This window comes from Dipteris shenzhenensis, chromosome 33, assembly GCF_047967505.1.
Source record: "Dipteris shenzhenensis isolate YYH24624 ecotype China chromosome 33, Dip_SZ_1.0, whole genome shotgun sequence".
Lineage (NCBI taxonomy): Eukaryota > Viridiplantae > Streptophyta > Polypodiopsida > Gleicheniales > Dipteridaceae > Dipteris > Dipteris shenzhenensis.
Window position 1 is genome coordinate 2761949 of NC_141628.1, and position 16496 is coordinate 2778444.

The following is a 16496-nucleotide window of genomic DNA, read 5'->3' on the forward strand; positions in this document are numbered from 1 at the left end:
GGTTCAGGCCAAGTCATGTGTTGATGAAATGTGTGCTTGTGGGGTTTGAGTTTTGTGGATGAAATGTCTATTGAAGCACATGTATGCTAACTACACATTCTACCTAACAAATGTGATAGCAGCAACCCTCCAACACATTCACAATATTACAAAATCTACATGACAAAGATCACCAATAATCTACATAAGAACAAAATCCACGTCTCATGTGATCAAATCGACTAGCATCCCTTATCACAATGTCCTGAGGGGTTATCTTTGAAAAAATATTGGTAGCAGAATCGTAGAGGGGTTGTCACTTATCAACCCAGAGCTAACATCTAGCCTCTCACTATGACTATAGAGGAAGTTTTTAGCCATCTTAGTATTCTTGTCAAAAACATGCCCTACCTACTTTATTTGGGAATCCACCTCTGCACCTCAGTGCAGATATCCTCCTCTAATTGAGGGTGTAGGGGTTCATCTTCAACAAAATTGTATGGTTGGTCCTCAATCTCAACTAAGCAATAGTCCTTCTACTTCCTAATGTGCTTTCCCTTCATACTGTGTATTATCATAGCAGCATCAACCCTTGTGCCAACTGCACTTTGGTGCTTTAGATCTATGCTGCTTGGTTCAGTGCTTTAGCTCTATCCCACCATGTCGGTGCATTAGCTCTATCCCATTGGATCAACATTGTAGGCCTCTATCCCCCCATCTAGAGGGATACCTCTGGGAACACAAAAGTCTAGAAAAAGTAGGGATATCAGTGTAATCTAGCACCTGAAATTTGGAACCTTGAGCATCAGGAAATGATAAAACTTGCATGTAGATTGCATTAAAATAAATCCCATTTTGCCATCCCTTGACCCTGCGTCGAGGCAGACTCAACCTAGAATTGGGGCCTCAACAGTGCTAATGAACACATGATCTTGAGATCTAGAAGAGTCCTACAAGCTAACCCTAAGCCTAAAGATAGTGGCTCAAATACCATCTTGTCGACCTCCATGCCTAGCTTGGCATCCTTAGGGTCAACAAGCTCGAAAGTCGGCTCTCACTCCTTACAAGAACCACCGCAAGTGAATTATCCAGCTTGGTAGAGCCCATGAGTCACAATGAAGACATGGGTGAACCCTCTAATGTTAGAGCCTCAATGGCTCTGCACTGCATCCCCAATGATCTCCACTATCCTACCCCATCTAAAGAAGCAACTACATTAAGGGAAACCTTTTCCAATATCATGGGAAGGTTTGGATTGATAGATGTAGTAGAATCACTAAACCCATTTGTTGGTGGGTAGACTAGGGCAACGATAGAGCCTCAAATGCCAACCCAACCACAATAATACTCAAGGAACCAAGTCCCATGATACCTACTGGCAATCAACCCCCCTCGTACTAATTATTCAATGATAGACAGTACTACGGGGATGGACTTGGATCCACATTCTCACAAGGACCCCAAATGCTAGAACAAAGGGAGAAGAGGAGTAACCTTAAAGGCCCACAATTAAGACCCTCCACCTCCGAAGCTCCAATCATTCCTCCTTGGCAACAAAACATGGGAGATATTCCCTATGCAACACCTACCCCTTATGGGCCTATGCCTGTAGGGAACATACCACTCACTAGTAGAGGACCTCCAGTCCAACTTATTAGGCCCAACCCAACCCAAGTCACAATACAAATGCCCATCCCAACCTTGTGCCATCAAATCCATGGAACCCTTAATTAGGACTAGTAAGGTATGGAACAGGGCCCACCATTCCACAACCTCCTCCTGTATTGCAAACAGTCCTTTCAGATGAAGCTATGAGAGTCCTAGTGCAAGCACTAGGAAGGGGGGCTGCAATGCCACCTCCATCTTTTCTCGGAAGGGATACCAACCCCTCAAGGAGAAAGCTTGTCACAATCTCCAAGCTAATCACCAAGTTTGTAGGAGAAGGAGACCCATTCTCCCATGTTGAGAGATTTGAACAAATTTGTGAGACCTTTGGTGATATAGGACATCTAGACAAGGTAAATGCTTTTGGCTTGAGTCTCGATGGCAAGGCTAGACAATGGTTCAGAGCCTTAAACCTTGAGGAGAAAGTAAATTGGGACACATTGCATAAATCTTTCATTGTGGGGTTTGCCCCTAGTGGGCCCAAGTGGAGCCCGATTACCCAACTTTATGAGGTGAAACGGAAGGAGAATGAGTCCTTAAGAGACTATATTGCCAGGATTAAACATCCGAACTCACGATATGTGCCCCATGAGAGGATGAGCGATGCTCAACTCTTACCATAATTCCTCATAGGGCTAGGGGATGCTAAGCTACATGATCATCTATTTGCTATGAATCCCACATCATTTGAGATATGTAGCAAGACAGTGATATGCCTAAGGGATAACATGAGGGAGAACATGAGGGAGAAGCCCTAAAAGGATAAATCCTTAGCTTCCTTTGATATATCCCAGACAACAAAGGCTTCCACCTTACAAGTAGCTAGGGATGCAAGCATGACACCCAAAGGCACTAAACATGGAAGAGTTGGCCACTCATCTATTGAACCAGTTGGGCTAGCAAATGGAAGGAAAAAACATTAAAAATTCTCCTAAAAACCCCCATTTATTTCCACAAAGAGATTATGTATGGTGTGGGGTATGCAATGGAAATCATCCCACTAAGGAGTGCCCTCATCTTAGGGCAAGGCCGGCACTCTACTGTGCCCATTGTGTTCATTGGGAAAATCATGACACATTCCAATGTCATTATCCTAGGGTGATTCCTCAATCCATGTATCAACAAAGGCCGCAACTAACATTGCCTGCACTGCCCAATCCATTTAATCACACACAATTGGCAATACAAGGAGCCACATTAGCCAATTAAGGGCAATTTGGGGCTCAAAAGATTCCATTACCCCTACCAGTACTGTGACATCAACCACGACCATCACCATGAATTACTCTCCTAAATCAAGTATTGGTGGAAGAGCTACCTAGTGATTGGGGAGACCCCAAACCTACCACACTACCACCTTAAGAATGAAACAAATTAAAAAATAAGATTACATGTTAATTATAAAATCAATGACACAATCAAACCCTAATCAAACATGCTTAAGAATGATGATAATTGGAGTAGACATACATGCCAAGAGTAGAAAAAGAGTAGGAAAGAGAGGAAGAGAGTAGGAGAAAGAGAGGATAAGAGTAGGAGAATGAGAGAAAATGATGGACGAGTAGGAGAAAGAGGGGAAAGAGAGAAAAGAGAGAAAAGAGAGAAAGAGAGGACAAGAGTAGGAGAAGCATAGGAAAAGAGAGAAAAAGATTAGGAGAAAGAGAGAAAAAGAGAGACGAGTGGGACAAAGAGAGAAAATAGAGGAAAAGAGAGAAAAGAGTAGTAGAAGGAGAGAAAAAGAGAGGGAAAGAGTAGGAGAAAGAAGAGAGCAAGAGAGGAAGAGAGAAAAGAGTAGGGAAAGAGGAATAGAGAAAAGAGTATGAAAGAGAGAGAGAGAGTAGGAGAAAGAGAGGAAGAGAGGTAGAGAGAAAACAGTAGGAAGAGAGGAAGAGAGAAAGGAGTATAAAAAGTGTAGGAAAGAGAGGAAGAGAGAAAAGAGAGAAAGAGGGTAGGAGAAAGATTCTAGGAAAGCGTAGGAGAATGAGAGAAAAAAGAGAGGAAAACATGAAAGAGTATGAAGAGAGAAAGAGAGAGAGAGAGAGAGAGAGAGAGAGAGAGACAGAGACACAGAGAGAGAGAGAGAGAGAGAGAGAGAGGAAAAGAGAGAAAGAAACAAAGAGATGAGTAGGAGAAAAGAGGAAAAGAGTAGGAGAAGAGAGGAAAAGAGTAGGAGAAAGAGAGAAAAAGAGAGGAAGAGAGAAAGAGAGGGAAAGAGTTGGAAAAAGAGAGGAATAGAGAAAAGAGTAAGAAGAGAGGAAGAGATAAAGAGTAGGAAGAGAGAGAGAGAGAAGAGAGAGAAGGAAGAAAAAGAGAGACGAGTAAGAGAAGAGAGGAAAAGAGTAACATAAGTAGAGGAAAAGAGAGGGAAAGACTAGGAGAATGAGAGAAAAAAGAGAGGAAGTGAGGAAGAGAGAGAAGAGTGGGAAAGAGAGAAAAGAGTAGGAAAGAGAGGAAGAGAGAAAAGAGTAGGAAAGAGAGCAAGAGAGAAAAGAGAGGAAAAGAGAGAAAAAGAGACGAAGAGAGGAGAAAGAGATAAAGAGAGAAAAAGAGGAAGAAAGAAAGAGAGAAAGAGATGGAAAGAAGAGAAATGGAAGAAAGAAGAAGAGAGGAAGAGAGAGGAAGAGCGAGAGAAAGAGACAAAGAGATGAAGAGTGAGAGATGAGAGGAGGAGGAAAGAAGAAAAAAGAGAGGAAGAGGAAAGAGAGGAAGAGAGCAAAGGGAGGAAAAGAGACGAAAAGAGCGGAAGAGATGGAAAGAAGAAAAATGGAAGAAGGAAGTAGAGAGGAAAAGATAAAAGAGAGGAAGAGAGAAAAGAGAGAAAGAGAAAGAGAGGAAAAGAGAAAAAGAGATGGAAAGAGAAATGGAAGAAAAGTCTTGAAAACAACTGATGGGGCATGGATTCCTTTAGAATGAATTCATTTATTAGGTAGTAGGTTGTCTTTGGAATCTTGTGGATGAGGTGTAGATGTACATGCTGTGTTTGGGATTTTAAGTCAACGGGTATATGGTCTTTGAAAATGTACTACTTTTTTTTCATTCTCTTTTCCCCTCTTCCTTCCTCTTTCTTCTCTTCTTTTCCCCTCTCTTATTTCCTCTCTTTCATCCTCTTTTCTCTTATTTTCATAAGCATATGCATTTGCCTATGCTTATGCTCATATGCTTTTCCCCTTTCTTTTTTCCTTCTCTTTTTCCCTCTTCCTTCTCTTCTTTTCCCCTCTCTTATTTCCTCTCTCTCATCATCTTTTCTCCTCTTTTCATAAGCATATGCATTTGCCTATGCTTATGCATGAGCATATGCTCATATGCTCATGCATAAGCATAAGCATATGCTTTCTCTTTTTTCCTCTCTTTTCTTCTTTTCCCCTCTCTTTTTTCCTTCTCTTTTCCCCTCTTTCTTTCTCTTCTTTCTCTGCTTTCCCCTCTCTTATTTCCTCTCTTTCATCCTCTTTTCTCTTCTTTTCATAAGGATATTCATTTGCCTATGTATCTCTCTCATAAGCTTATGCTTATGCATGAGCATATGCTCATATGCTCATGCATAAGTATGCTTTCTCTCTTTTTCTTTTTTTTCCCCTCTTTTCTTCTTTTCTTCTCTCTTTTCTTATTTTCCCCTCTTCTTTTTCCTTCTCTTATGCTCGTGCTCTTTTCCCCTCTCTTTTTTCATTCTTTTTCCCCTCTTTCTTCCTCTTTCTTCTTTCTTTTCCCTTCTCTTATTTCCTCTCTTTCATCCTCTTTTCTCTTTGTTTCATAAGCATATGCATTTTCCTATGCTTATGCTCACATGCTTATGCTTATGCATGAGCATATGCTCAATTTATGCTCATATGCTTTTCCCCTCTCTTTGTTCCTTCTCTTTTCTCATCTTCCTTTCTCTTCCTTCTCTTCTTTTCCCCTCTCTTATTTCCTCTCTTTCATCCTCTCTTCTATTCTTTTCATAAGCATATCCATTTGCCTATTCTTATGCTCATATTCTTTTCCCCTCTCTTTTTCCTTCTCTTTTCCCCTCTTCCTTTCTCTTCTTTCTCTTCTTTTTCCCTCTCTTATTTCCTCTCTTTCATTTTCTTTTCATAAGCATATGCTTTCTCTCTTTTTCTCTTTTTTCCCCTCTTTTCTTCTTTTCTCCTCTCTTTTGAAAGGATAATTTTGTAACAAACAATGTTGTATTTCTTTGACATGTATATGCTTGTGTCACTCGACTCATTTGAGCGATTTTGTATCACCCTTTTCACAAAGGAAATTTTGTAACAAACAACATTCTTTTGTATCTCTAACATTCGAGTTTTCAGTGAAAAGTTACAGCCTGCAAAAAGTGACGAAATTCATTTTCTACGAGGATTTTGTGTTGGATCTTCATATTCAGGCCACCATTTGCAGTTATGACAATCCTAGTGGATCCAGAGTGGTCTAAAACTTCTACTTGAGAAGCTGCTTCCGGTTTCGTAAACCTTTAAAGCTATGGTGAATCTTTGTCTACTCCGACATCTTCATTTTGCCATTTCCTGTGTGAGTGGGATCTCAACATCCAGGCTTATGGAGCATTAAAAATTTTAAAAATAACAAGGTGGGATCCCACGTCCATACAATAGTTTAGAATCTTTTCTTTAAACAAGATACCAAGGGATGTTCCACCTCTTTATGTGAGAAAAAATTCCAAGGGGGGTATTCCACACCCTTGTGAAAAACAGAATTATCTCTTTCTTAACCAATTAATATGAAGGTGATGATTGTGATCATAATGGGGGGTAATCCACACCCATAAATTATAATTAAAAAGAGTTTAAAAAAATAAAAGAATGAACCAAAAAGTAAAAAATAAATAAAGAAAGAGAATGAGAGAATATAAGTAAAAACGAAGTAGACTACTTTACAAGAATAGTGTACTAGCAAGCTATCAAAAGAATAAAAGAAAAGAGAAAAAGTTGTACTTAGTGTAGCCTATAACATAGAAAGAGAATGAGAGAAATCAAAGTGGAATATTTGAATAAATAAAAGAAATAGTGTACAAGAATGGTGTATTAGCAACCTATCAAAAGAATAAAAGAAAAGAGAAAAAGTTTTACTTAGTGTAGCCTATAACATAGAAAGAGAATGAGAAAAAATAAGTAAAATTGAAGTGGAATATTTAAATAATTAAAAGAAATAGTGTTATATAAAAAGATATAGTCATTATTAGTTCATACTACCATATGAATAAATTGAAAAATAGGGATATTAAAATACTTGAAACTTTAATTCATACACACACACACACACACGTAAATAAAGAAAAAGTGCCTTTACGTAAAGGATCAAAGAACCAAAAAATATTAAAATAAATAAAGCTAAAAGCTCAGAAACAAGACCTGAAACCAACTAAGGCACAACAAGGTGTCGTGCAATGGTGTTGACCACCTGGCTAACCCAAAGTCAACAACTAAAAGCAAGCACTCCAAAGCTTGAGGAATGACCTGGAGGTGGCAAAGTACACAAGACACATAAGATTGGCGGAATAAAGCTCGACTGCAAGCAGCAAGCAAGGAACCAAAGTACGAGGTGAGCACCTAAGGTTTCAAGAAGGAATAACTAAAGAGCAGCATAGCCATATGGCTAGCTAGGTTGGCAACAAATTAGAAAGAGGGGAGGCGGCAAAATCAACGTAAGAGGAGGCAAGGAGCCAAACAGCATGAAGGTCCACAGCAGAAGCAAGCAAGTATACGACCTGAGAGTTGGTCGTAATCATCAAGTAGGAAAGGAATCAGTAAAGGTGAGGAAGTGTGTACACACATCAAGTAAGAATAATGGGAATTGTGTGTGTGTGTGTGTGTGTGTGAAAATGAGAAAAATTATTAAGCTAAATTTGTAGTTGTGTGTGTGTGTGTGGGGGGGGGGGGGGGCACCCCCAACCCAGAGGTAAGACCACATGGTGGGGAGTAAGCCCACCATGCAGAACTTACTCCCCACCTAATATTAAGTGCCGAAAGTGATAAATGTCCAAAGTAATATAAAAGCACGATGCCATCAGTAGATGCATAATCCAGTTTTTGGAACAAGTGTTTCTGCACATTAAAAGCAATCATTAGTACACAAGGGAAAGGGACTCAACATATTTCCAATGACAACAATTTACCTATGTTTAAAATTATCCTATAATTATGAATAAGTGTATGGTACTAGCCCGACCAAAGGCTAGTTGGGAGATCAGTGTGTGTGTTTTGTTTAGATTTAATAATCCCATCAATAAATGAGCCATACAATTAATTCAATCATTTGGATAATTATAAAAAGCTGCATATAATAAATGGATTGAATTTAATTTTAGGAAAACAACATTGAGCTAACTTTTTACAATATTGCAATCCAAATAATTTTTTGGTAAGAACCTAAGCAGCATGATTGGTAATATATTGATTTTGCAGATCTAAGACAAGAATTACTACAAATGTGTCAAATCCATCAGGTAGTCCCAGCTCTGAGGTCAGGGTCCACTTACCTTCCACCATCCAGAAAAAACAATGTGTTAGAACATTATAGTTTTGTGAGGGAAGATAGGTAATGCCCGTAAACCCCACGTTGTTATTGCTTATACCGCAGAGTAAGATACCTATCAAGATTCTTAAACAATATGGAGCATCAAAAAATTAAAAATAACAAGGGGGTATCCCACATCCATATAATAGTTTAGAATCTTTTCTTTAAACAAGATACCAAGGGATGGTCCACCTCTTTATGTGAGAAAAAATTCCAAGGGGGGTAGTCCACACCCTTGTGGAAAAGAGAATTGTCTCTTTTTTAACCAATTAATATGAAGATGATGATGATGGAGGGTAATGCACACCCATAAATTGTAATTTTAAAAAAGTTGAAAAAAATAAAAGAATGAACTAAAAAGTAAAAAATAAAGAAAGAAAGAGAGAATATAAGTAAAAAAGAAGTGGACTACTTTACAAGAATAGTATACTAGCAAGCTATCAAAAGAATAAAAGAAAAGAGAAAAAGTTGTACTTATTGTAGCCTATAACATAGAAAGAGAATGAGAGAAAATAAGTAAAATCAAAGTGGAATATTTAAATAAATAAAAGAAATAGTGGACTATAAAAAGATATGGTGATTATTAGTTCATACTACCATATGAATAAATTGAAAAAAAGGACATAAAAATACTTGAAAATCTAATTTATACACACACACACATAAATAAAGAAAAAACAACTTTACATAAAGGATCAAAGAAACAAAACATATAAAGCTAAAAGCTAGTAAACAAGACCTGAATTAACTAAGGCATAACAAGTTGTTGCACAATGGTGGTGATCACCCGGCTAATCCAAAGTCAACAACTAAAAGCAAGCACTCCAAAGCTCGAGGAATGACCCGGAGGTGGCGAAGTACACAAGACACAATTGAGTGGTAGAATAAAGCACAATTGCAAGCACCAAGCAAGGAACCAAAGAATGAGGTGAGCACCTAAGGTTTCAAGAAGGAATGACTAAAGAGCAGCACAGCCATATGGCCAGCTAGGTTTGGCAACAAAGTAGAAAGAGGGGAGGCGGCAAAATCAATGTAAGAGGAGGCGAGAATCCAAGCAGCATGAAGGTTTGCAGTAAACCGTAAAACGGTGGCAAGGTGCACAACTGCAGAACTGTGATGGTAGAGCAGACCAACAGAGCTGTGAGAGAATAAATGCAATAGAATAACTAGAGAAACCTCCAAGGCAAACTGTTGTTTCTCAGACGGAATTACAGAGGAGGCCAAACTGGGATACGTAACAAATTCTCAAGCAAGAACTATGAAGAAGCCAAGCGGAATGAGAAGAAGATGATAGGGCAAAAAGTCAAGCTAGTAAACCAAGCAAGGAAGTAGCAAGTTAAAGCAAGCAAGTATATGACCTAAGAGTTGGTCGTAGTCATCAAGTAGGAAAGGAATAAGTAAAGGTGAGGAAGTGTGTGCACACATCAATCATGAGTGCATGTAAGGAGCAATGGGAATTGTGTGTGTGTGAATGAGAAAATTTATTAAGCTAAATTTGTAGCTGTGTGTGTGTGTGTGTGAAAATTGAAAATTTCTTGAAATGCTACTAGATGAGGTTGAGGATGTTTGTGATGTAATAAATTTATTTGAAAGTTTGGGGAATCAAATTTATTGCATTTTACTTAGCATGCAAATGTTATATATTTTCATCTGATGATTTTATGTCTTCTTTACTAACCCTCTTATCCAAGATGGCTTCCTACTAGTAGGTTGTGACATGACCTTAAGCTTGGCACAATGACACATCAAAATTCTAAGTCAAATTACCAACATAGCTAAAGACATGGCGTAAAACATGGAATGTCATAGTTACTACAAGGGATGGGAATGCCAATTAATGAGATGTTTGAGGATGAAAACTTTAGTTGGATTTAGGAGCCATTTAAGTGGTTATCTTCCAAAAATTACTATTTCTTTGACAGGATGGAGAGTCATTCACGTTCTTATCTTTGAGTGATTGCTATTTCTTTGATAGGTTGACTGTTGGAGGGTGGCAATGTCACGTGTGATCTAGAATGGCATTGATGGTCCCTGGACAAATCTAGAATGGCTCTCTAAGAATGCATTTTGTGTAATTTTGTAATCATTTGGAGCGGGTAAATGTTCAATTGCCATATTTGTAGGCATGTAAAATGACCTTCTTCAATGTATGCATGAATGCTCTTTGAGGGAGTGGATTGATCATATTCTTTGATAGGTGGGTATAGGCCTTGGGTAATTGAGAAGGGTGCCATAGAAAGAGTATCAATGTCAGAGAGAAAGAGAGTGCTATGGAAAGAGTGTCAACTCTCCACATGTAAGGCCCCATGTGAGAGGGATGAGGGGAAGTAACAGATGTAAGAACTTAGTGTTTGGGATTTCACAAACTTTGGCCCAAATAGAGCACACATGGGCTACACATGGACAGTGAAGGTGAATGAAATGTGAGAAAATTAAATTGGTAGTATGCACACAGCAAAATGGCTATCAACAAGGCAACACTATTGGTTTCCATAATGGGCAAAGGTCCTACCTACTATATGGGTACCATTTAAGGCACAATCAAGCTGGCAAAATATCCAAATAGAGGTTATAAAATATGCTTGGGGTTCTAGTATAAAATGTAATAGGCTAGCCAAGAAAAGGTGTTAGCCAAGAGCCTCATTAGGTCAACAGGTTAGGGATGGGAATCAACCATGTAGGTTGGCCCTTTTGTGTACTAGTGGACCTTATACCATGGTTAAGTTGTTTGGTTATACGATGGAGAGTGTTCCTCATGCACTCACTCTGTGTCGTATTTTTCTCATTCACTCTAAAAATATCATGTCTAGCATGACAATGTCTATAAAAGCTATCAACTTTTTATAGGTAAATCATTTATATATCAGGGAACAAACTAAAGAGTATATGGTAAAAGAACACATGTAAAGAATAGACTAAAGCATGTATGACCAATATCTTATAAACTAAAAGAAAAAGATGACCCGAAGATGAACTCCAATAGTAAATTGAGACATAAACGAAGATGGACTCCAATAGAAAATCAAGACATGAATGAAGATGGATTCCAATAGAAATTTGAACGTGAATGAGGCTAGACAATAGAAGATAGTGATTAGGCTAGGGGGAGTACCATAGAGAGTCATGTTCAGTTCACTTGTCTCATAGTATCAAGAGGAAAGGATCCCTAGCTAGGCAAGTACATACCTACCCCAAAAAAAAGGATATTAGTTGCATCGTTAAACAATGCAACTTTTTAATTAAAAAGGGTCGCTAAATGATGCCAGTTTTATTAAAAAACATCGTTACTAACGTTGTTATACAACATGCCTAGCTTTTATTATTCTCGTGAAAATGGGAGTCGTCATTATAGCAACGATTTGTACTACTGGTGGTTGAATTCCGTTTCTTTGGTAAAGTCTTAGAGTGGTATGCCTTAATACATGGCTACCATGGTAGTAACTCTTCTTTCAACATCCCTTTTGATTCATTTAAGAAGTCCTCCTCGTTGAGTGGATGCCATATGTGTTATGCATGTCGATGATGTAGATTCTTTGAGTATCCCATTGGATTACTCTTCAGGTTATCCTCCTTGTTGGCCATCTATGTTACCTCTTTAATGCATGTGGATGATGTAGGTTCAGATCTCATGTAAAAGTTCCATTTGTGAGATTTTCAACACTAGGTTCTAATTAGGACATTTTTTTCGGATTCTGCTTGAGTGCAGGGGAAGGAGGTAGAAGCATGGGAAGGCAAGGGTCATTGTTTTGTGGACGAATTTAACAATGAGGCTAGGATGGTGTTATATTTCTTTTGTTAGATTTCCTTTTAGAAAAGAGATTCTTCCTTTTGTAGGTTAGATCTCACTTAAAGTAGGTATATGAATTTGAAGTCTTTTGGGTCTATTTAGTGACTTGGTCTAGGCTTTTTCCTTAAGCCATCTTGAATGACCTATTGGATAGGCTATAGGTCTTGGTCGAGGAGTATACATGATCTGTCTCAGCCTTTTTGAGATTGATAGAATCTTGAAATTGAATAAGTCTAGGGTCTCTAGCATCTACCTGAATGGGTATTTCTCTACTTTAGTTTTGTGGTCGAGGGTTTGTAGCATCTATGTGAAGGGATCTTTCTTTAAGTTAGATTTATTATTAGATAGATAGGCACTCTTTGTTTGTAGAAAATGCCGTTTCAATGTCACAAAGTGATGTGATATCTTTGGTTACCCTTTAAACATATCTTGTAGGAGGAAAAAGGTTTTTTGTGTTGTGGTGGCAAGTCAAAATTGTATTAATATAAACAAAATTGGTTGTACGAAAAGGAAAGGAAGGTTTAACCACCCGAATCAGGTAGGCAAATAACTGAACATCTCAGTGACCAATAGTTATCGACAATTGACGAAACAACCGTTTGCTTTCTCTTGAAAAATTTAGCGGTCATATTTTCAATGTCTTCATCTAGCAGACCAATACCCCGGCCTTTCTTAGAGCTTGTTCATGCGAAGGTGGCAATTTGCAAATCGAGTTGAATGCGAGATTTTCAATGTGGATTCACACGTCTCGGTTTTAGAGGAAAAACCAGGTTGATGCTTGGGCCCCTGCTTTGGAGTAAGGGCCAACAGAAAAACTTGGTTGCTGGTCAGCTCTAACAGGGACAGGGTTTCTGGATTTGAAAAACATTCATGTGTCTCCCACAATGGCCAGTTTCCACAAAGGTTTCATATAGATGGAAAATTTCTCAAACCATTTGGTGATCGTCCACCAAACATCCCCACTGGGAGACATTGATAAAATTGGAACGATACTCAGAGGATTACCATGGCCCCTGGGCAAAGATGGCACGCACAAATCGCAAAAAATGCATTCAAGGGTACTTAGCTGTATATAATGTCTTTGTTAGCTTTACACTTAAGGGTTCTAGATTTGAATTATCAAGAGGTCGCTGTTTGATAGACAGCTTGTACAATTGAAGACATTTGCGAATAAAAACATTGGGAATGGATCGTCTGGTCAGGCCCGGTCAAGCTCCGAAGGCCGTGGCTCGGTGGAGATTAGTGGCTCCGAGATGCTGAGCTTACAGGAGACACTCTCCTCTTTGGAACGGATGCCCCAGCTGCCTTCAGTTGAGCAATTCATGTCTATGTTGCAGAAGTGCAGAAAGGAGAAAAGTCTAGTATATGCCAAGCGCTTGCATGCCTACATGTGCAAAAGTGGGTTAGAAACTCACACGTCTCTTGGAAACTACCTTGTCCCAATGTTGGTCGAATGTGGAAACATGTGCGACGCTCAGCACTCTTTTAACAGGTTGGTGGATCGGAATGAGTTTTCTTGGACTTCTCTGATCTCGGGTTATATCAAATCTGGGGACTCCCAGAATGCCCTCTACCTCTACCACAAAATGCAAGCGGATTCTGTACATCCTAGCAAGTTTACGTTTGTGGCCCTACTGAAGGCTTGTGCTAGGCTGAAAAATGTGGAAAGAGGCCAAGAAATACACATGGAGATTGCTGGACAACAATTGGAGAGCGTTCCGTGTGTTGGCAATACCTTGGTTGACATGTATGTCAAATGTGGCTCACTTGCAAGGGCCCGGGAAGTGTTTGACAAGCTGCCAGTGCGAGATGTCGTGTCATGGAACGTACTAATTGCAGGATATGCTGAACATGGTCTTGGTGAGGAAGCACTGAACTGTTTTGCACAGATGCAGCTGGAGGTTATCCCTCCGAATGCTGTCACATTTATTGGCAGCTTGAAAGCTTGTGGCAGCATAAGAGCTGTAAACAAAGGCCAAGAAATACATGCTGAGATTGTCAAACACAAATTGGAAAGAGCTTCTTTTGTTGGCAACGGTTTGGTAGACATGTATGCTAAATGTGGTTTGCTTGCAAAGGCCCAAGAAGTGTTTGACAAGCTGCCAATTCGAGATGTAGTCTCATGGACTGCACTGATCGCAGCATATGCTGAGCATGCCCTTGGTGAGGAAGCACTGACGTGCTTCAAACAGATGCAACTGGAGGGCATTCCTCCAGATGCTTTCACATTTATTTGCTGCTTGAAAGCTTGTAGCAGTATCGGTGCTATTGACAAGGGCCACGAAATACATGCGGAGATTGCAAGACACGAATTGGAAAGAGCTTCTTTGATTGGAAACACCTTGGTCGACATGTATGCCAAATGTGGCTCGGTTGCAAAAGCACAGGAAGTGTTTGATAAGCTATTGGTTCAAGATGTAGTGTCGTGGAACATACTAATTGCAGGATACGATGAACAGGGGCTTAGTGAGAAAGCTCTGAAATGCCTTGAACAGATGCAACTGGATGGCATCTCTCCGAATGCTGTCACGTTTGGTTGCAGCTTGAAAGCTTGCGGTAGCATAGGAGCCATAGACAAGGGCCAGATAATACACGTTGAGATAGCCAGACAGAGATCAGAAAGAGATTCTCTAGTTGGCAGCACCTTAGTTGACATGTATGCAAAATGCGGCTCACTTGAAAAAGCACGGGAGGTGTTTGACAAGCTGCCAGTTCAACATGTAGTGTCATGGAACATACTAATTGCAGGATATGTTGAACATGGTCTTGCTGAGGAGGCACTTAACTGTTTTGAACATATGCAACTGGAAGGCATCTCTCCGGATGTTGTCACATTTGTTTGGATCTTGAAAGCTTGTGGAAGCATAGGCACCATAGACAAGGGCCGAGAAATAAACAATGAGATTGCTAGACAGGGATTGGAACGAGATCCTGCTGTTGGCAACACATTGGTCGACATGTATTCAAAACGTGGGCTGCTTGTAAATGCACGGGAAGTGTTTGACAAGCTGCCAGTTCAAAATGTAGTCTCATGGACTGCACTAATTGCAGGATATACAGAACATGGTCTCGGTGAGGAAGCACTAAATTGTTTTGAACAGATGCGACTGGACGGCGTCTCTCCGGATGCTGTTATGTTTGCCTGCAGCTTGAAATCTTGTGGCTGCATAGGCGCCATAGACAAGGGACGAGAAATACATGCTGAGATTGTCAGACAGCAAATGGAAACAGATCCTCTTGTTGGCAGCACTTTGGTGGACATGTATGCCAAATGTGGTTCACTTGCTAAAGCACGGGAAGTGTTTGACGAGCTACCAGTTCGAAATGTAGTCGCATGGAGTGCACTAATGGCAGGTTATGCCCAGCTAGGAGAAAGTAAACTTGTTTTCCATATTCTTGAGAGAATGGTAGGAGAGGGCGTAAAGCCAGATGGGGTCACATTCTTGAGTGTTCTTACTGTATGCAGCCACACAGGTCTGGTGGACAAGGGCCACACATACTTTGAATCCATGAGCAAAAACTATGGCATTGCTCCAACTATCGAGCACTACATATGCATGGTTGATCTCCTTGGCCGTGCAGGTCAATTAGATGAGGCAGTAGGAATGGTGGAGAAATTGCCTTTCCAACCTAACCTAGTGGTGTGGCTCGCTGTGTTGGGTGCTTGTCAAAAGTGGGGCAATGTGGAGCTTGGAAGACGAGCTTTTGAGCATGCAATGCGATTGGATGATAAGGATTCTGCTGCTTATGTATTGATGTCCAACATCTATGCAGGTGCTCAGATGCAGGAGGATGATTTGGTGTGGCAATGAGAGTATACGAACAAGCATGAACGAAGTCAGGACAGACTTTGACAGATACTGGCAGAATTCTGCACACAATTGAGGTGGGAGGTACATGACTTTTCCAAAGCACAGATGTGTATATGTGAAGCTAGAAGATCTTGCCCTCAAAAATGAGGCAGATGATGATTCCCCAGATTTTCATTGGGTGTCTTGGGACGCACTTGTTGATGCAAAGAAATATGAATTATGTGGGTCAATTGAGAGAGGGGCTATTACATGTGCCCAGATCAACACAACCAAGGGGACACCTGTACTAGTAGAAAATATCCAGGTTTATGATCCCTTGATGGGGCCACTGCACATTTATAAGGATAGAACAACAAGCGAGTACAAGTACTCATGAGCACTGCCCTTAGAGGGACGAGTTGATTTGAAAGAGAGAGAGAGAGAGAGAGAGATGTCACTCAGAATAGAAAGTGTAAAACGTGGCCTAAAATAACTGGAGGGACATTTTTTTTAAAAAGTGTAAGGAGAGCACTGCCTGCAGGGCATTGCTAAAAACTATTCTTGTCAGAAATGCAAACCGCTTTCATATCTTTAAGGAAAGTGTATTTGTGGAATTACTGGTGTTGCTAGTGCATCTATAAGAGCTACCACCATATGGTACCTAATGCAAAGACAAGCACTCCAACTTAAAATTTGGTGTTAACTACATCAACATTGCATGAGGTCTCCTTGGCAGAGAATATATGATCAAGTCAAACAAGAGCACT

At 39.9% G+C, this 16496-nt stretch overlaps 1 protein-coding gene and 1 non-coding gene across 2 annotated transcripts in view; both read left to right on the top strand.

Moving 5' to 3' along the window:
• LOC147879543 (pentatricopeptide repeat-containing protein At3g09040, mitochondrial-like) overlaps positions 1-16173 on the top strand; it is a 35517-nt gene extending 19344 nt beyond the window's left edge. The window contains exon 2 of the mRNA XM_087371398.1: positions 13084-16173. Within this exon, the coding sequence (XP_087227524.1) occupies positions 13084-15750 (2667 nt within the window). The 3' untranslated portion in view covers positions 15751-16173. The remainder of the gene's footprint in view (positions 1-13083) is intronic.
• Positions 12895-12992, top strand: LOC147879544 (U6 spliceosomal RNA). The gene has a single exon (XR_015540701.1). It is a non-coding gene; the product is annotated as a U6 spliceosomal RNA (small nuclear RNA).
• Positions 16174-16496: the final 323 nt, after the last annotated feature.